The sequence below is a fragment of the Thalia democratica genome, chromosome 5 (assembly GCF_965202585.1).
Source record: "Thalia democratica chromosome 5, ktThaDemo2.hap1.1, whole genome shotgun sequence".
NCBI classification, from domain to species: Eukaryota; Metazoa; Chordata; class Thaliacea; order Salpida; family Salpidae; genus Thalia; species Thalia democratica.
Genome location: NC_139169.1, coordinates 44,813,247 through 44,834,527, shown reverse-complemented (window position 1 = coordinate 44,834,527; position 21,281 = coordinate 44,813,247). Strand labels below are relative to the sequence as shown.

The 21,281-nt window shown below is 28.6% G+C and overlaps 1 protein-coding gene across 1 annotated transcript; it reads right to left on the bottom strand.

Annotated features, from left to right (window-relative positions):
- Positions 1–585: 585 nt before the first annotated feature.
- LOC145836014 (uncharacterized) lies at positions 586–18,371 on the bottom strand. The gene is made up of 17 exons (XM_082943799.1): positions 18,265–18,371; positions 14,824–14,961; positions 14,563–14,664; positions 13,043–13,149; positions 7,729–7,819; positions 7,523–7,616; positions 7,341–7,444; positions 6,984–7,121; positions 6,719–6,817; positions 6,463–6,548; positions 5,810–5,985; positions 4,727–4,849; positions 4,283–4,366; positions 2,420–2,584; positions 1,932–2,186; positions 1,412–1,618; positions 586–1,277 (listed from the first exon to the last, which is right to left on the bottom strand). Exons 1-17 carry the CDS (start codon positions 18,337–18,339, stop codon positions 1,219–1,221), a joined length of 2,103 nt encoding a protein of 700 aa, XP_082799925.1. The 5' UTR covers positions 18,340–18,371; the 3' UTR covers positions 586–1,218.
- Between the last annotated feature and the right edge of the window lie 2,910 nt (positions 18,372–21,281).

Genomic DNA, 21,281 nt, shown 5'->3' with positions numbered 1-21,281 from the left:
TTTGACTGCTATATTTATTCAATATACAATTTAAATGACCACTAAAACGTCAAGTTATGTGCACCAAAAACATTTTAACGACAAAAATCAAAATAGCGAAGCAGATAAAAAATACACTATAATCACACACAAGCATGACAGCAACTTTTGTAAATAATTAAGCTTACTTTGTTCGAGAACAACTTGTCTTCAATAATTAAACTAACAAGAAATATCACGTGCTTTTTAAAATGGGCGGTAAATTAATTTATTGAAGTGTGTACAACGCAAATATATAGCAACTTTTTTGTAGACCTGCAGCCGTAAAAATTGTGTACCTTATACACTGTAACCAGCATTTATAAAATAACTTAAGCAGTACATTGAATAAAGATATTCCAAAATAAAAAATGTATAGTGAAACAACTGATTTAAATTTCTTTATTTATTATCCAAGTATTATATATTTATTTATTTATTCGACGTTAAAATTTTTTTTTAATTAAGCTCCATTTAAATATATCAAAAAAAATCCGCTGTCAATTAATAATACAATAACATATAGAAAAGAAATACAAAATACAAATATGATAAAAATAAACTGACTATATACAATACTTCTTGAACTAATATAAATGTTAAAGTACGATTAAGTTTTATGACCAAAACAGCAGCTCTAAGCGGAACTTCAGTCATGCAAGTTACGCTAATTTACTCATGTAGAAGCTTTATGTTTGAGCAGCCTTGAACTATTAATCGATACTATTGTTGTAAATTATTTACTTTTAACAATTAAGCATTAACTTATAAAATAAAAAAATGCTAATACCTGCGAAAATAAAACTAAACAGTAACATAGTCGAAACTAACTTTTTAACTAGTACTTAGAATCTTATAATTCTTGGTGTATTTTATATATAACACAAACAGACAATTTATAGCAGTGTTGCTTAAAAGGAAATTAGGGATCCTTCGTAACTATTTAGCCCGTTAAGGGCTCGAAAACATTGTTTTTACTTATAAAAATATGTCATATTGTTTTTTTTTATATGTCATTTAACTATGTTTAAAATTTCAAATAAGCTTGATAAAAAATCTCGCATTATCTCGGTTAACTGTTTTTAATTATATTGTATATATTTAAATTCTTGAATTTATTGATTGGTAGTGTCTGCATTCAAAAACATAAAACTATTCTGACACGTGTTTTCTTATAGTTGAATTTCAATCAGATATGTTTTAATAAAGCTGTTGGTTGTTCTTGAATAACATTGTGCCATTGGTGTATATGCTTGAATCTAAAAATAGAGATTTGAAAATAATTACTTTACACAAAACAGTTTTAGTCGCTTAAAAAACGATATCAAGATACTTTAATTTTTATCACTTTATAAAGTGTAGTTTTAATGTGTATGTTGTTTCAAAAACAAACCTTTACTTATATTAGCTGTAGCTTCTGCGTAATTAGTAGAGTGTTCGTTCTGGTTTTTCGGTTGGTTGGTAGGAATCGATGCAAATGCCATGGCAACCTGAGCTTCAATTTGCTTGTTGCTGTTGTTGTTCAAGTTTGCTTCTTGTTTAAGTTTACTCGTCCCGTTGCTAAACATCTGAGACATTTTGGAAGATGGTGACATTGTAGCTGAATGTTTACAATAACTTTTTAAATTTTTGTTTAGCAAAATCTACTTTTTTGAAAATGTTATTGGTGTTTAAATAAAACTTAATAGAAAAAACATTATATGAAATATGTTTGTTTTACAAACAATTATGGTGTAGAAAGTAAGTAAACTCCTTAATGTGTTGTTTTTATAATTACCACTTAAATAAAAACTTTTCTCTGTTTTTTATAAACTTAACAACTTTGCTTATCAAAAAATAATCCTCCCTTTATATTCAGTCATATATAAAACCTAACAATTTAACACAAACACAAGTACATCAATCAAACCGACTCATTGCAATCGAAGTAGCAGACGCCAACGTATCGCCTTCCAATTTTCCTCCTTCAATCGACACCCTTCTTTTTTTGCATTGCGGAGAAGGACTTCTTGAATCGCCTGAACCATTGCTTACTTGGTTTGCTCTGGCTGAAGCTACTGACGCAGGACTGCTGCGCGGAGTTATCTGTTGCTGGGGAGCAAACTCTTTCGGAGAGTCAGAAGACCTAGGGCTTGATCCTTCTGATGACCTTGTTTGTACGTCACCGTCTGTAATTAGTTTACATGGTGGAAATAAATTTTGTAAATAGGTTTTACAATATCGTTAAATATTTTTTTTTATGAAGATCGTGTTTTAAAAGTTTAATTAAGTTTTTTTAATAATATCATTTATATTCTAAAACCTATTTTATGGTATGAAAGTAATAAGAGTTCGTGAGTTTTATTGTTACATCTGTTTCTTCGAGGATATTTTTCGTAAAAGCACTTTTGAAAAAACTTACTTAAAAAGTTCATATTAGCAACTTGATTGTTTCGAAGACTTTCTGTGTTACAAGCTGCCTGGTTAACAGCAGTTAAGGTGTTTAGGAAATGTTTGAGGCTGCAGAGCTGTGTGGAAAGTGTTTTTGTCGTCTCTTTTTCTCTTGACAGTTTTTCGCTCACAGCGTCTGTTGGCAATTTCGTTCAAATAAGCACAGTTGAAGCGGATTTATTAGTTAAATACTAAAACGTGCTTTTTGTATGAATGTTGCAATCAGATTTACTCACATTAAATAAAATCAATATTTAGTCTGTACTGCACACAACCTTAAAAAACATTCAAAAACCTAACAAAAATTGTATTAAGAAAAAAATTAAGTTCCCAATCGTCGGATAGAGTAAACTCTAAACTTAATTTATAAACATTTTAAGTGGAAAATTTTATTTACTAGTAAAATTTTTCACAAGAAATTGCAGGTTTAAGAACTAGAAAAAAAGTATTTCTGTATGATAACCTGGATATTTGTTAACGCAATTAGTGTTATAATGTTTCTGCTTTTTGTGCTGTTTTATAACAAGTATTTAATTAAGTAATTATTAAAAATGTTTATTATAAAATATTGAAGATATACGTGATCTTTTAAAGAAGACTAAATAATCAAAAAATTAAATAAGAGCTAGTCTAAGAATAGTCATCTAAAAAAAAGTTTTGCGTTATTTTATTTTAAGTTGTTTGTCGACGTTTTGTAAAAAGTATAAACAAGTAAATTAATTATCTTAGAATAAAAATGATTAATTGACTTAGTGGTCACAGTTTTGAAACTAGACTATGGTTTAGAACTTTTATACTTGTAGCATTTTGCAATTAAACAACTTTTACGTTGAACTAAAATATTAATACAATAATAATTTTATTTCACCAAACTAATATTGAGAGTAATTTATAAAACCTCATTCACATTGAGCTTTGAAAAAAAAAAGAAATATTTTTTGTTTAAAAACTATTATAATAAAAACAATCTTATAAAATTTGAAAATCCAAAAGATATTAAAAGTAAATAAAAGAGTCCAAAAGTTCGGTATTTAAGTGCTATTATTAATAAACTTGTTATAAAAAAGTGCGTACTAGCAAAAACCATTTAATAGAATTTATACACTTTACGTCAATTCATTTTCGCATTAAAGCCAAAAGTATTTTTTATGTATTTAACTACTAACATTCTGTAGATCGATTAATTAAGTTATTGTCTGTGTCTTATTATTTGGAATGAGTAATGAAATAAACTAAGTTTATTAAAAAAATTATTTTTCGAGTTATTGGTCTCAGAGAGTCATTTTGTAATAATTTGTGTTTAATTTTGCTCAATATTGTGTCTTATGTTGTAAAAAGGCGAATCGTTAATAATTTATAAACGTATTTGAAAAAATTAGAGAAATAAAAACAAATTACGACGGCATGTTTTTATTATAGCGAGTTGGTCGTTAGTACGTAAAAAGATGTGTAATTCAACAAAAACAAATATTAGGCATTATTAAAAAATTTAATATTTTTCACAAATTAAATTTACATGCTTTAATTTAAAAGCTGTATAGAAGTTGAAAAGTTTGTGCATAAAAGCTGTTTTTGTTTGTGTTTAAAACTCTTGACACTTTCTAAAGTCAGCTATTTAGCGACCTACATTTGTATTTATTAACAACAAAAAGTGAAATTTATTCTGTGAAAACCTTTTGTGTCGCAATGTGTGACAGACATACCAAAACACACACACAAACTAATAACTAAAAAAGTTTAAGTTAATGAACCAGTTCGCATGTTTATCGTTGCTGACAGGAAAAACAAATTGAGCGTTTAAGTTTTATTGCGTCATAATTGTTCTAAAACTCACGCAGGTTTTTGTTGCTTTCAAACAGCTTCTTTTCAAGTTGTTCGCGTTTTTGACTTTCCTCGTCAATTTGTATCTTTAGTTCAGCTGTTAGAATATTGTTCAATTGTCTTTGTTTTGTATTATGGAAATTGGTATATCAATTTCTTTTAGTGAAATACAACATTTTAAACAAAACTTTAAAATAATGATTAAAAGCTGTTGGTGAATAATAAGTATAGTTTTTAAAGTTTTATACAATTTAGTTTGAGCTTAAAATGAACTTATAATTATACAACTTGATTATTCAAAGGGTCATTTATTTCTTTATCCTAATAACTATATGACATCAAATAGTAATTAACTTCATATTTTTGTTCATAAATAGGGTAAAACTATTTACGGTTAATATTGTAATAAGTAGATAAATTTTCTATAGTAAAAGTTATATAATTTTATATTGCTTACAAATTTGTTTTTGGTAGAAGACGGAACTGCTCACAGCCGTGTTTTTAGCCTCTTCAACCATCGACTGAATCTTCACCAAAATGTTTTCAATCGTCGGGCCCTCCCGGTTGTTTTTTTGCTCACCTGATTAACAATTACAATGCTTTGTTCCGTTACTTTTATCAGCATATTAAAGGCAACATAACTAAAACTCTTGTTTTTGCCAACAGAAAAACATGTTAAGGGCGATAATTGGCCCACGTTTTCTTATCTTTTACCTCATAAATAATCATCATCATCCTCTTTTCACGGTTCAGGGACCTCTCAAATTCTTATCAAGCTTACTTTATTTATTTTCCTAACCAGAAAGCTCTTTATCTTGTAGCATAATGCGATTTTGAATGTATTTGTTGTTACTGCGGCAACCGGCTACTCATGTAGCTTATATTTAGCAGCCACATGTATTTGTTAACAAATTACGGATCGGCCCGCTCGCTCGACCGTGCAAAATGTCCCCCATTTTCGCCTTTCACAGCAATCGCTTGGCCACCCCAGTAGTAGGCAAGTATTGTGTCGGGTTCCGACCAGACGCATCCGTTGCCTACCAACAGGAAATGAATAGTTTTCGGCGGATGAATGCTGAGGGGGCGGTCGTTTTGGTAATGGAATCAACGTGAGGCAGCGTAATAACACTCGAGCTGGCATGACAACAGAACTACGTGGTCAGCCTCATAAGCCCACCGTGCAAAAATAAAGTAAGGCGGATATTGGATTAACGTTGGAATAGTTGCTTGTTTTTTGTGCTTATATAAACTTAATTTCGCAGCGAGTTTTATTGGCAATGGTGTCAAGTTTTGTCTTGTGGAGAGCCATTAAATCATTCTACACTTGGCTATTTAACGTAAAAATAAATTCAATTAAATTTAACTGTTCTGTTTTATTATATTTCTACAGTAAAAGAACAAAAGCAGTCTTCACATATAAGTTTTTAAAGGTTTTAGGTATTTCTTACTGAAAATTATAAAACAAATATTTTTTAAGTCTTATTACTTAAAATAATTCCAAAAAAAAATTTAGTAATAAATAAATTTTCAAACAACATACATAGACTTTTCAAGTTTGTCGCATGAAGTGATTTATTGCTTCTATGGTTACCAAGCGATAATTTATGCCCCGTTGCAGAATCATCGCTGCTTGATCGGCACTTTACGTTCGAGCTCTTTTCAGCCCCGTTGCACCCCATTGATGACGTAACGTTGCCTACGGAGTTTTTGCGACCGCTGAAAATTAAATTATTATAGTTCAAGCGTCAATGTAAACTTTGTTTTTATTTACAGTCGCAGCTGTTACTTCGAACAATTTTAAGTTTCCCCGCTCTTGTTACATCATAAGAGCGAAGTCAGTAAGCGATTAAAACGTCAATATTGTCTCGTCAGACACCGCCGACACTTCGGGTTTAACTTCAAGTTGCAATCGAAAAAAAGGTTTCATAAAAGAATGAGAATAGGAAAATGAAACTAGTCACATGTTAAGTGAGCCGCGCCACACTTTAACCTGTCAATTAGCCATCCACTAAAACATTTTAACAGAGCAAAAGTATAAGAAAATCGATATATCCGAGAAATATTGAAACATAAAAACGTCCTTACTCGACTCTTTAATGTATTAAATTATTGAGATCGGCTTCCGCGAAAAAGAGCTAAAACCTGTTGGTATACTGATGAAGTAAATTTTTTTTTTTAAATCAAGTTGCTTACTTTGGTAAAAAAGTGTTTTCATCATCAGACCCGCCTCTTTGCTTTAAATTGTTGTTGTTTGTGTGCTTGTTATTCAATTCTTGTTGCTGTGATTAGTTTTAGTGTTACCAAGGTTTAAATATATACCTAAAAATTACGATATATAAAACGATGCATGAACATACAATGCAAAATCTTAAAAAGTGATTAAAATTAACTAAAGGTAAGTAAAAAGTTTAAAAACTTTAAAAAGCAATCAAGCCTTTTACATACTCACCCTTTGTAAAAGTGGGTTAAACATCAAGCCTGGCTGTCCATTACTAGCAGCTATTTGCGCCGCTGCCGCAAACGCCCTTCCGTTGGCCATTTGTGACATCTATGTATATAAATATGAACGTTATAATATTTGTTAGAAAATTGTTGGTAGTTTTACGTAGTAAAACGTTTAGACCTTTTATAGAACATTAGTTTTTTAGAAAGGTTTAAAACAGAAAATATAAAAGATTGGTATTATTGACAGAAAATAAGCTATTTACCCATACCTGGTTAAATTGGTTTATCATCATTGCTTGTTGTTGTGGGTTGAACATATTTAAAATCAAAGGATTGATGTGTGAATTGTTTTCAATGTTACCACCGTTTTGCATATTGTTTGCAAGGCGGTACTGACTATGTAAAGCCTATAAGTGAAAGAAATATATAGAAAAGCAAAAGTTAAAAAGTATAAAAACAAAGCACAAAATTCTAAATTAATCCAAAATATTTTGCAGTTAAGTTTATTTTTTTAGTATTTTGTCTAGATATTTACAGACCAATTCTCAAAGCATTAAAATACAATATATTTGATGTTTAACATGAAAGTCATGAATATAGTTTTTAGAAATAAATTTTAGACAAACTTGAAGGTAAGCTAATTGGGCAGCAGAACTGTTTGGAATATCGGAGTTGTTTAGACCTGATTGGTTACTTCCTTGATTTTCGTCTTTGTTTGGACTGGTACTTGCTTTGAAATTTTCCATTGTTAGATCTTCTATTTTTTTAATATCATATACTGAATAGTAAAACTAATACTCAAACTAACTTTTTCTGTCATTTTTTGCGAGATCCTGCTGACTAATTTTATCCAATCTAAACCGCTTATTGTGCTGGAACAAGTCAACTGGGTTGATCATACTCTAATAAACGAAATTATGAAATATATAAAATATCCGAAAACACAAAATAAGTATCAACTTTTGTAATTCATTCTAAGCTCTAAAAACAAAAATATGCACAACAAAAAATTACATTGCTCTGAGATGTCATGTTATTTCCATGATGATTGCTCAGGTCTGTCGGAGGCAACATTGGGTATCTCTTTGGGGGGCGTCCCGGGCGACTGTAAAAACATTTTTATTTACCTGCCTATAAGAAATATTTAAATAACATACCTTTACTTTTAGAAAATAATAATAATAATAAAAACTATTCGTTTTCTATTTTAACTAAAGTAAAAACTTTTCATAAACGAAAAACAAGTATTGACGATATTTATTTACGATCAGATTAGATAAAATTATCAATTAATTTCCAATGGGGTCATCTACCGTTAATGTTCAGCTCTTCTAAAAAAAGCTATTGTAATTATAGTAGACAACTTTTTAGTTATTTAATTAATTGCGACACTAAATATATGCACCCAAAAGAGAAATTTCTAAATGCGCTAGTAAAGTAAAAATTAATAAATGCATTCCAATATACAGAGCTTTGAGCACAGACTTGGAAATGATCTAAAATAAGAAAGCGTAATTCGTTTAAATCGACAGCTCATTTTGATGTCGCCCCCTCAAAACTCAACCCAAAATTTTTTTCTTTTACATATATTGCAGCTAATTCAATAAAAATACGCAGCGCGCAAAGTTTTGAAGAGTAGCTGTCAAAAACGAAGAAAATATTGTGCAGTACACCACTTGAATGCCGAGATGTTTATTGTTTTTAAGCTCAAATGGCTGAAAAGTCAAAATGATTCATTATTTTAAGCGTTTTGTCGATCATAAGCTGTGTTCTGTTCGTAGGGCGGGTTTTATTGATTATCAATCGACTGTAGAAGCTTAAAGTTGCGGCAAAAAATTAACTTTTTTAGCTTCTTTTACAGGCAACGTTCTAACCCTTATGCTTAATTAAATAGTGCATAAACAGTTTCAAAACATTCCTTTTAGTCTTGTAAATTTTTTTTAGTAATTAGATTTGAACTAGTAGTTTAAATAGTTTTAAATTATAACTTTATTTTACTCATGTTTTATAATTTCTATAATGACGTGTTAATGTAAATGATTCTTATAAAATATACGAACGTGAGTTACAAAGTATTCGAAAACGGAAATACATATTATTAAAAAGCACTAGATAAAAAAGTCTTAAAATGAATCCTTTTTGATACGTTTAAATTGATCAAACATTGAACTTAACTCAAGTACATTTAAAATTAAGATGCACTATTAAGTGTTCAATGTTTGATTATTGATAAAACTCATTTATAAGTTAACATAAAACGAGCTAATCTACCTTTAAGTGGTTGAAATTCTTTGCACATGCTAAAACGTCATGCACTGAAGCTTGTTTGCATAAGTTTACAACTTAATCAGAAGCCTTACTTGCCATTTTTATTAAACTAATATAGTTATTGATAAATAATATTAAATACTCTGTGAGATATTTTAACATGTAAGTTTTTAATTATTGATAATGACCCAATATCTTGTGGTTTAGAACTTAAAATACTGATGTTTTTATTTATCATAGCTTAATAAATAAAACAGTATACAAACTAGCATAATAATCTTTAAATGCGTAAGCAATTTTATAAAAGAAGAGAAACAAAACCATAACTTACTTGGAACACATGATTAGTAAAAATAAAAGGCTTTTGTGGTAGCTAAAAACTTTTTTTGGTAACTGTTACTTATTGTCAAAGGAAAAAAAGCTGCAAAGTTCAATAAAATTCAGTGTAATAAGAAAGTTTGAATTCAGAGCTTGAAAAGGAAATGAAACGAAACAGTTAGTAATGGATTTACAACTAAAAACACAAATGTGCACTTAAATTTAAGAACAGGGTCACCAATACCAATGTTAAGATGGACAGACTGTCGTAAAGTAAATCATTTGCAAAATCAATTGTTTAATTTGCTTCACCCAACCTCTATTGAAATCTCATTTAAATGGTAATTACGTCGCCTAAACTTTATCGCATTGCTATACGAAAGCGCTTTTTCTGGAAGTTTGATTGATTTGGTCATTTATAAAACCATTGTACGTAGAGTTAAGCTGATAAAACGTTACGTATTGACTGTTTTTTATTTCGAATAGTTTGTGTATTAGGAAGTTAAAAAATGCAACAGGTCTTTTATGGACTTAAAGCTTAAAAAATACGACCAGAACATTAAATTAAATAATTGACAAATGTGTATTACAAATCTAAGGTTAATATAAAAAGTATATACAATAAAAAAAAATGATACTGATGAAATTGAAACTTTGCTTTTCTAAAGTAGAGCAAATAAAAGTTTTATTATTTAGCATACTTATTGTTAGCAAAACTTTAAATCCTTTTTTTAAACATTTTTATCTGGTAAAACAATATAAATGCTCTATTGAATAGTTCAAAAATCAAGGAAACTAAGTTATTGTTAAAACTTATTGCAAATAAAAAGTTAAAAAATAACATATTTTCTCTGATTTTTGAATTATTCAATAGAGCATTTATATTGTTTTACTAGATAAAAATGTTTAAAACAAGGATTTAAAGTTTTTCTAACAATAAGTATGCTAAATAATAGAATATTTAATTTGCTCTACTTTAGAATTAACAAAAGTTTTAACAATAGTTGACTAACTTTCCAAAAACAGCTAAAAAACAATGAAAATATTTGGAAGTGTGTTTAACAGTTTAACGTTAGTCCTTAAAACAATTGAAGCAGACTCAAAACCTAATTTTAAGAAACGTTTTTTCGTAATGTTAAAACAATGGCCACAGTAACCAACTCACTTGATTTTGAAAAAGGTGAAGTACATTGCATGAAAGTAAAAGTTGTTAAGTTATGTAAATTAGTATTGTTATATATTCAAGGAAGTAATAAACTTTCTTTGTTTACTAGTTTAGAGCAATTGGTTAACTGTTTCTTCGATGACTTATGTTGTACAAGTATGAATTTGTTAGTAAAGTTAAACAATAAATCAAAAAACTTTACAGTTTTAGTTAGCTTTTTATCAAAGTTATTGAAGACGGCACCTTCAATGTCACACTCACGCATAAAATTAATTCAGTTGCCAATTAGTATACTTAAAATAAAAATCAACTTATTTCCATCAAATCCTTATTAAAGCTTTTTTATTTTTCTTCATACCGTTTTAAGTGTCCACATTAATAAAATTTGATGGAAAGTTGAATGAGACTCAATTTTGAAAACTTTTGTAAAAAAAAACTGACCGATTATTTTCTTATCTCAGCTGAAAAATAAATCTGATCAACAAAATATGTCAAAATGAGCTGATTGATTATAAAGCGAATTTTTTGTTGTTCACTTCGAAAGAAACCTAAACACTTTCGCGTCTAGCTCGTGATATGAATTGACTTTTGTCTTTTGTGAGATCTCTCGGTGTTTGTTGTGATCCGCAGCCAGTTTGTTTTCTATTACTTTTGTCTTTTTGTTTTTGCCGTACCGATTACTCATACCGAAGCGCGACCTTTGCCCCCAACCAATTGTCCTCACAATTAAGTACATAGGTTTTTCGTGATAATTAAATCGGTGATTAGCACTTTTGTTTTAGGTTTTAGGTTAGGCTGGTTTAAATGTAAATGTGCAGAAAATCAGTTGTAATTGAAACTTTATGCGAAGCTGATAAGATTAAGCCTTAGTTTAGTTTGCAAAAATTTAAAGCTGACAAATAAAAAAAATTAGTCACAGTTTAATTTACGTAAAATTTTAAAGTAACACTAACAATGTTATATTATACATGTGATTTAAAAGAAAATAGAGGGTTCTACTTTATAAGAGGAGAACAAATATCTCTTTTTTTTCAAATGTAACAATAATAATACTTTTATAGCTGCTACTACAAAAAAAAAACGTTTGCAATATTTTTTTGTTTTTTTTTATTGTAATAAATTATCAATAAGTCTTGTTATGATGCTTAGAGAAAATATATAAACTTTGTTGCTTAAAAGACGTCTTTCAAAAAATTAATTTTATTTGTTTGTGGAATGGAAAAATTTTAATTGTACAAAATTAACTCAAAAAATTCATTTTTGCTTAAAAACAAACAAATAGTCATTATTAAATAATAGCTAATAAGTACTTTTATAATCGTGCAAACTTTAAAAACTTTTTCAGATTAGATGAAGTTGTACAAATCACGAATGTTATTATTTTTAGAGTGTTAACCTTAGGTTGAGTCACGATAAGTGGCCTGAACTGGTTTTACAATCATTGAAATGCATTGTAAACGGAAATGCACATTTGTTTTTGAGATGTGTATCTTGAGAGCTACGGTAAATGCAAAAGGTCAGTTCATGTATTGTATTGCAAGCTGCTTCATTACGCTGATAATACATACTTTTTTGCTTTGTTTTTATAAGCAAGTTTAAACAAAAGAGTGATAAAAAAACCCGTTTCTGCCAGTAAACTGGAAAGATTTACAAGATATCCGTTTTGCACATACAAAAATAGAGTTAATTAATACAAAAAAAAAAAACTGACACGCAAATTAGAACTGGAGATAAACATCCACTGTGAGTTCAAATCATCATTGGACTTATGATTTCAAAGATTAACTGAGAAACGCTTCAGTAATCACACACGCTCGCATTGTCGACAGCCACTGATTTTTGTTACTTTTTGTTTGCGTTGATGGATTTTGTTTTGGGTTGAGCGCGCTTTGATGTTCTCCTTTTTGCTTCACAAAACACAACTAGCAACACCCCGCCCCTGACCCACGCTTTTGGCTGCACACCATCCCTTTTGATGTCTTACAAGAAAGTAAACAGCAAAAAGTTGGCAACATACACCGCGTGCAGGAGACAAAAAAAACATATAAATATGTTAATTATTGTTCTTGCTAAATTAAACAAAAACAAAAGTATTTTTAAATTTTAGTTAAGTACATGACTTAAATTTTATTTCAATCAGTTCTATTTTTATTCGAAAAGCTTGACCCACAGTGACCTGCAGCCGAACTTTTGTAAGCTTTTATTGTAATGCTAATTGATAACTCGATGAAAGATTTTGTTGTTTGTAAACTTTATTAAGTGTAAACTACTCCTATTGTCTAACATGTTCAGAAGTTGATGTCATTGCAACACGTAGTGATATGTTTTATATAACTTTTTCAATACACGTTATACAATATTTTCATAAAAAACATTACACAGTTAAGGAAGAAAGAAAAAGAAAAATTAACTATTTAAATCTAAATACAGTTATATAAGATCAGCAAACCAGTTTAATTTAAAATAAGTTTTACGAAAAGAAAAAAGTAACTTGCACTGTAATCATAACTTTAACATTCTCCATATAAAAGAATTTAAACAAAATTAAAAAACTGTATTTAATCGTATAATTCAAACCTTGCGGTAGTGCAGTCTTGATACAAAGTTTCAAAGTCTTTCTTTGTTATTAGTTTACATCTATTTACCCCAGGTTGAATAGCTCCCTTTCCTCTTAGTATACGTACCTGTTTGATAAATATTTAAAATTTATTTATATCTGAATCAATAAAATTTTGAGTTCATTATTTATATATAGCTTTATAAAACTTAGTAAGCCTGTAATAGTGTCTTTAATTTCCTGCTGAGTAGTTATTTTTATCATAGTCTAAGGGGTAAACAAATATAACTAAAATAAAAAAACAGTTAAGATTATTTTACATATACCAACTGTTACAGGTAGAAATAGTGAAGTTGTTAGAAGTAATTTTATTTTTTAAATATTGTGTTGTGCAAACAGATCATCATGCCGTGCCACCATCGCACTTTGTCACGATTTATTGCGTTTACAAATTCAAATTAGTTTGTGGTCGACATAATCTGATTTAATTTATAGATTTCAGTTTCTTTCTTAACTTATTGATGTACAACGTTTTTAAACTCAAATTTTACGTTTTTTTTTACAAACTTAGTCCCGCTACAAGTTGTAGTCCAAATTTTTCAAAGAAAAACCTAAACATTTGCAATGTTACACCTGTTTAGGTAGAAAAAATTGGTTTATTTGCTCAACAAAGTAAACAAACCAATCACAATGATAGCTGCAAACACTAAAAAGTTCTTTTTTTTTTGCACAGAATAATCTGTCATTCTCAGAGGCGAAGCGAAGCAAATACGCAGAGAGATTCGTTAAACATAAAAGTAGAGTTGTCAACCAACAAATCAACTTAAGCCAAGCGTGCCTCGCCGCAGCTACACCGGCAGTCTTTTTATCTGCTTATTGTTTAATTCCACCCGGGTCGTTTCCTGCGTCTGATCTTATCGCGCGGCATCAGTTCAGCTAAGCCTACGGGACCATGTCGCCGCAATAATGGGGCCCGGAAAGGGAGTCGAAAAGAAAGTTTTGAATAATCGTTTGGCGCCTCAGTTCATATGCGGTTTGAGAGAAAGTTTTCATTCAAGAGGCTCGTCCTTCAAAACACATGTTTGGTTTCTGCCGGGTTTCGTGCTCAATCACTTCGCTTCGGCGTCTTGATCAAATAAAAAGTCAACGCACAAATAAAAGGCCGTGTGACTGATTTAAGAAAGCAAACTTTGCCAGCTTTAGCTGAAACTTTGAAAACGCGTACTCTGCCGTATTTGCACAGGCCAGCATTTTAAAGTGGTAAAAATATTTTAAACAGCATAAAACTTTTAACTAGTTTTTCAGAAAATATGAGTTTGTTAAATAATGTTTTTACAAAGTTTTAACTTTTTAGAATATTTTTGATTTAGACAGCGCACTATCTTAATAAAACTCTTGATTGTTAAACGTTTTAAAAAGATTGCATTTTACAAAAAAAAAAGCTAAAAAAACAATATTTTTCCTAAGAAACAAATTGTTGATGACAAACAAAATAAGTTGTACGAAATTCTAATATTAATTCATTAAATAAACAACCGACCTGTTCAACATTGCAAACAACTGGTTGTATACTCAATCTTTTCAACTTCGTGTAAACTGTGTGCAACCCTCCTACCAAGTGCTTCAGAAACAAATCGAACGCCTTAAATATTAACTTTATTTATACTTCTAATTGTTTTTTGTTGAAAATCTATACCAAAATAAAGGTACGTTTCCTCTGAAAATGAAGAACAAAAGAAAAAAAAAAGTGTTAACTCTGCGTGCTGGTAACTGTTAAAAAACAGTATTAAAAAAAGTTAACCTGAGGTAAACAAATGAACTGTTCGTTATTTATTTGAAATGACGCCACTTTTGATCCCCTCAGTTCGACCATTCGGCACTCGTTGTTGGCCGGAGTGTTTTCAACCGGAGGCGGAGTGCTGTAAGCTGGCCTCTCCATCTTGTAATTAGAAAAAAATAACTAAATTAAATAAGTTTCATAATTTTATGCGGTAGTGATTTATTTATTATAAACTATAATATATTAACGAAAATAATAACGGTAATATTATAACGGAAATAGTTAAACTATTCATATGCTTTACTTAAGTTTACAATGACTAAGATATTACTTTTAATATAAATGAATAATAAAATTTATTGTAGTTTGACTAATTAAATATGTTTAGATTTATCAGCAATCGGAAAAAATCTCTAAAATAGATTACAAACTACGCTTTATTACACAGGAAAGCAGACAAATAAAAGTCGCATTGCCATTTATTAAGGCAATAAATCTGGCGCAAAAGACAAAAACTCGCAGAAAGTGACAATAAAATGGTTGATTGGTGTGACAATAGTCACGATGTGGGTTATCTCCATGACAACAAACAGTGCACGCCCTGGTAACTGTAGTTGAAACACATTTAATAGAAAGCTTTATTATTCTCATTAGAATAGATTTGATTTGTTCGCTCGAAGGTGCTCAGCCACAACAAATAGGAATTAGTCATACGTCGTTGTCTGTTTTAATCCTTGTGTTTTCGCGTTCATTGAGTCACATCTCGAGTCTTGTTGATTTGTTTAAAATAAAAAGAAAGAAAAGTTTTAATGAACCTCAAAACAACATCAGATAAGCATCTTTTTCGGCTGATGCTCAAGTATTCTCTGAGTTTAATTTCAGTTTTAATTGAATTATGCGAGCACGAATTGTGGATTTACTAGTCTGCTTTGAGATATAATTAAATTTTGGTGCATTAAAAGACGTTTACATAACGTTTGAGACTCTCAATTAAAAAGACATTCTTAAAATAGAAAACCTCAAAAACGAAGCTAACAAACAAGCTTCTCAAATCTCAACGTTTATTACATAAATATTATTTATTCATACAACTCGTTACGCAACAAACTTGTAAGTAAAAAATAAAATCTCTTTTGGTAACTAATACAACACAGCAAATATTAACAAAGCAAATGAGTAAATTGTAATCATTCGACGAGCTTTGATTGTTTAGTAAAGATAAAAAGAGAACAAACAAAAAATAATATCGTATTAGCTTGGTCGTGCCATTAGTAATATAAATGCAAATAAAGTTATCAATTTCCTTGCGCGCCAAGCAGAAATTACAATTTTAATTTATATCAGTGATTACGTCATTTCATTGGTATTGTTGATTTCTTAAAGCAACTTCCTTAATTTCTTAATATTGCTGAAAATAAATTGTCTTTCTGTTTGTTTGTTCATTTTATAATCAAATTACCTTACGAACTTTTGTATTTAAGTGTTAGGAAGAATTTCAAATATGTAAAATTGTTTTTTTTATTTGTATATAATTAAAAATAGAATTGATAATATTAGTATTTGTTTGATTGAGATAAAGTTACTATAAGATAATTTTTAACTTATATTGCCAACCAAGAAGTAAAAATAGCCCAATAGTAACAAGAGCGATACTTATACCTAAGATAAAGTTATAAATAAACTAACTACTCTACATTGTTCGCAAAGTGTACGTTATAAATACCGACAGGTAATTTTGTTGTGAAACAAAACCAAAAGCGTGTTAATGTTTACAGAAGTCGCTACCAAAGCTGCTTGTTTATACACTTTACAACTCAGAAGACTTCTTTAACCGGAAACTGATCGTTTTGCAAAATGGCGTATTCAGTCACCGTAGAGTGAAATAAATAACTGGCGCCATTTTCATTTCCGTTTCAATTTCACACCTTCGTTGCAGTGTATTTATCCGTAATTTGATATTTATTTAAACTTATTCATTTGAAAATAGATTTTGTTACGTTTAATACAGCTTTTCCTTTGGTATTTGCAAGTTGGAAACCTTTGGTATTTTAGATGCAACAGCTGTTAAAAAATTACTTTGATTTAAAGAACTGTGTTTTATATAACAAAAGTTAAATCTATAAAAGTAAAGTAAATAAAAAAAGTACCTAACTAGTTGTTGGATATTACTTAAAAACAACAGAGTAAATATACCATTCTTATCTTGAGTACGCTGTTTAATGAGAGCTTTAAATTGAGAAGGGTCGTATATTATATCAAAATAACTTCGTTACCCAAACAAACATAAGCAAACAAGCAGTGTGGGGGATTAATTACATAAATTATCACATTGACAATGGGGTGATATGTAGCCACTGGGAAATGAGATGGGTGCTTAATTGATGGAGGCGGAGGCTTGGATGGCGATGGTTGCTTATGACGTGTGATGTGCTTAATTTAAGCAAATAGTTATTTTCGTGCTTATCAGTCACTTTAAACAAGCTAATTGCTCAATATGAGCGGGACACCACGTTGAGAATATTCTCTCAGTTCAAATAAATTGTAGAACCAGTTTTGCTTAATTAAGGATTTGCTGAGTTTACTTTGTTATGTGTTGTGAACTAAAATAAAAGTCTTACTTCCTTGTAATTGCACTTACATGTCTTAAAGTTAATGAAGTCTTTTATACACAAAAGTGTTTAACCTAGTGAAAAATCAGTACTAATTGTTCTTTAAAAATCTTCAAAGCCTTTCCATCTTTAAAATTAATAGCAAACTATTTTATAAAACAACAACATAAGTATTGTAAACTTAATAGCAGATATAATGCTTAAAAGTCATATACTTCCAAAAAGTTCTATAACCATTTAAACAACTAGTTAAATCTTTTAACACTTAATAGTCATAGAAAATCAAACGTATTTTTATCTGAAAAAAGTCATTAAAATAGCAATAACTAAAACATTTTTATAGTATGATATACTCTATGTGAAAGACTAATTTAGTCAATACAAGTTTCTAGTTTAAATTTGATAACTCAAACATTTAATGTCAAAAATAGCTTTTAAGTTAAAGCAAAAGAAAGCTTGAAATTTACATATTGAATTCTAAAAACTATTTTTTGTAATTAAAGTGATATATTTGAAGAAAAAATTATAGCAATTTTAAGGAGGAAGAAAAAAAATTGCAATTAAGAAAAAGCTTTTTTGTTACTTCAAACTCTTTCACGTATATGTTGATGCTAAACTTAATACTGTAGAGGAAATTCATCTATAAAAGATAATTTGTAGTTTTTAAAATAAACATCAAATATAGTACAAAGTCTTTATGATAATACAAACAAGCATACCTGTATCATTACAAATGTATATTACAAATAGTGATTTCTTGAACTAAAAATTAAGTTTTTACTTAATTATTGTACAACTTTTGGAACAATTCATACTAATTTTGTTTAAGTTTAATTTTAATAATAGAACCAACCTTGTATGGCACCTGTTGGGTTGTTAATCCAACGTTTTCCCATTGTTTTGGTAGCATCATGGTGTGAGACATCATTTAAAGTATTCAATTTAAAAACTCAAAACTTCTGTTAACAAAACAAAAATACTTTTAACAAAACATTTACTAGTTTGAAATGGTAACAAAATTATAAACAGTAATAAACTTTTCGTCTTTAAAATTTTCCTTCATTTACATCTTAATACGATCGTTATAAAAAATTGCTACGGAAAATAGCTAATGTCAAAACTTTTGATCCCATTAAAACTTAAACTTACAAAAGTTAGCTGTATCTTATCTTAGTTATTAATTTCAATATTTTTATATTTAACTGGTTTAATAAACTTTTTGAAAAGTTTAGTGTATTGGATGTAAATTGATACGATATGCTTGGTTAATCGCATTTTATTTAGGAATTATTTTTACAACACTAACTTGATTAGTAGAGCTTAAAAATATTTTTAGCTAACAACAAACATAACACTTTGTATCATATTAAGTTACAACTCAATTTTTTTCCAATTTTTTTCTTTTTTTTTCCTTATCGTTTAGTTTCTTGGTCTAACTAAATAAACATATTCGTAAGTAATTAAATAAAATAAAACATCAGTACAAATTAAACAAGAGACCCTGTATCATTTTAATGTTTGCTTTTCTCATGTTAAGTCAGTTTGTTTTATTACTTTTAATTTATACTGAACGCAAATATCAAAAAACTCAGCCTCATCTATCTGAACAAATAAACTACTACCTTTTTTTTCTGACATTCGTTAAACAAAAGTGCGGTAATCAAAATTTTTTCAGCGTGAATTGTAGTCCAAGGTAACTGTAATAAACTTTAATTTATAGTTAAAAGTACGACTCTGTAATTAAGTCGTAAATTCGGAATTTCTCTTTCTAAAAAAAAAATTAGACTGAATATTTAGCGACCCTCGAACAAAACAAAAGTCTTTAAGGGAACCGATGAGTTACTACAATTTCAGTGCAAATGTTTGCAAAGGTCATAAAAGCGCAGACAAAGCAAACGAGTTTTATCACGCCGTAAATTCATTTAACTGTTTAAGTTTAATAAGCAAAAGCCTCTGATCTAATATCTGCTTATTACCTAACAAACAAGCAACTTTTTTTCCAGGTATGCATCTCATTGTCAGGCCACGCTTTTATTAACAATGGCTCTTAACTCGATCTAATATTTAATAAAAACTTTCTTTAGTTTACCGAGAGAACCTGGTCGCTTCAGTGCCATCGCGTGGCCAAAATATTTCAACTTTCTTTTTCTTTCCGGTTTTTTTATACGTGTTGCATTGAGTTTTGTACTTAGTTTTATTAGATGTGTTGTATTTTAATTAATATTAGTAATGCAGGTAAAACTTATCCAGTTGCATATTTGTAAAATTTTAGTTTTAACACATCGATGGATTGACTTGTTTTAATACAATGTTTAAATATAAACATTCGAAAATAACCAGAAAAAAAAACACTATTTAACAAATATATTTACATTTATAAAATATAACTTAGTACTTTAGGCATTTTCACATATTTTGTAGCTGTTTAAAAACACGTAAATAAAGTACTTTTAACTAGTATAATTAGTTTTTTAAAAATGTACAAATCGATTAAAGTCTTAGAAAATTACTAACAAAGTATACGCTTTTAAAACTGATTTGCTAGTCCTAGGGTTAAAAAAAGTAGTTTTTATGAACAAAATAACAGTTGCTTACTAAATTCACGTAAGTTGCTTTAAAAGTATTAAAAAGTATTATCCTTATTGTTTTAGTTCGTTAGTTAAATTTTAAACAAAATACTACAAATATATTTTATACTCACGAGTTTCATTGTCGAGAAAAATGGCATGCTGACCGGATACTTAGCTTACAATAAATTTTCATATAAGTCTAAATACTAAACATGTACTCGATAGACCTTCTAAATTTCGACATTTACATTTTAGCTTTCATATACGAATAGTTATCATATATATAAACTAATAAACAAACATTATTTTTTTTAAATGAAATATCTGTGAAAGTTAAGAGTAAATGTATCATCAGAAGTTTCAATTTTTGTTTTAATTAAGTGAATATTAATTAATAAATCTTTTTGTATTTAATAAAAATATTTGTTAATTTAAACTTTAATTTTTTTAGTTTTGTGAAAGTTTTATTGCTTAATTTGTTTTATTTTTTTATTAACGAGAGCTTTTTTTTATCATAAAAATAATTACATGATAGATTTTTTTAAATACCTTTGCAAAAAACATAAAAATATGAGTTTTTCATCTTTAGATAATCAAAAAATCACTTTTTTAAATACAATTTTAATAGTTTTTAATAAGCAAATGTAAAGACGAAATTAAAAAAAAAACAAATAACAGTTAATAGTTATTCGTAAGTAGTGTCGTAGTAAGTAAAGTAGTATTTAACTAAACTTTTTTGAAATAAGTAATAAAAGTAAAGCTTCAGTGTTAATACTCAAGAACTTTGGTATTTTATCAAAAACTATTTTTTAAATTAGTTGCAGTAAACTAAAGCCAAATAAATAAACTTGAGTAATAATATTTGAAAATGAGTACCAACAGCATTATTTGATGCAATAAAATATTCTTTTCTATCTTAAACACTACATAGTTGTTGCAATTTTTTTTTCAAAATACTTTAGATAAATTATTTAAAATTACATTTCCACTATATAATACTATAACATATTAATTTATTGAAGGACAAACAAAGCGCTCAAAATGTTTGGTTTAACAAAATCGTACGAAAAAAAGCTTTCGATTATAAAGTCTTACTCAACTTCACCAACACAAATTGATGTCTTGTTCAGCACAAGATTGATTTAAGATTGATATATATCAAATATTTTTTTTAGTAACGTAAAATAATAGTAAAGTATTATTATAATTCTATCGTATAGTTTTATAATGTACACAACGATCTATGAAACAGTTATGAAAACTTACAAAAAGAAATGTTTTAAAAGTAAAAGATAATATA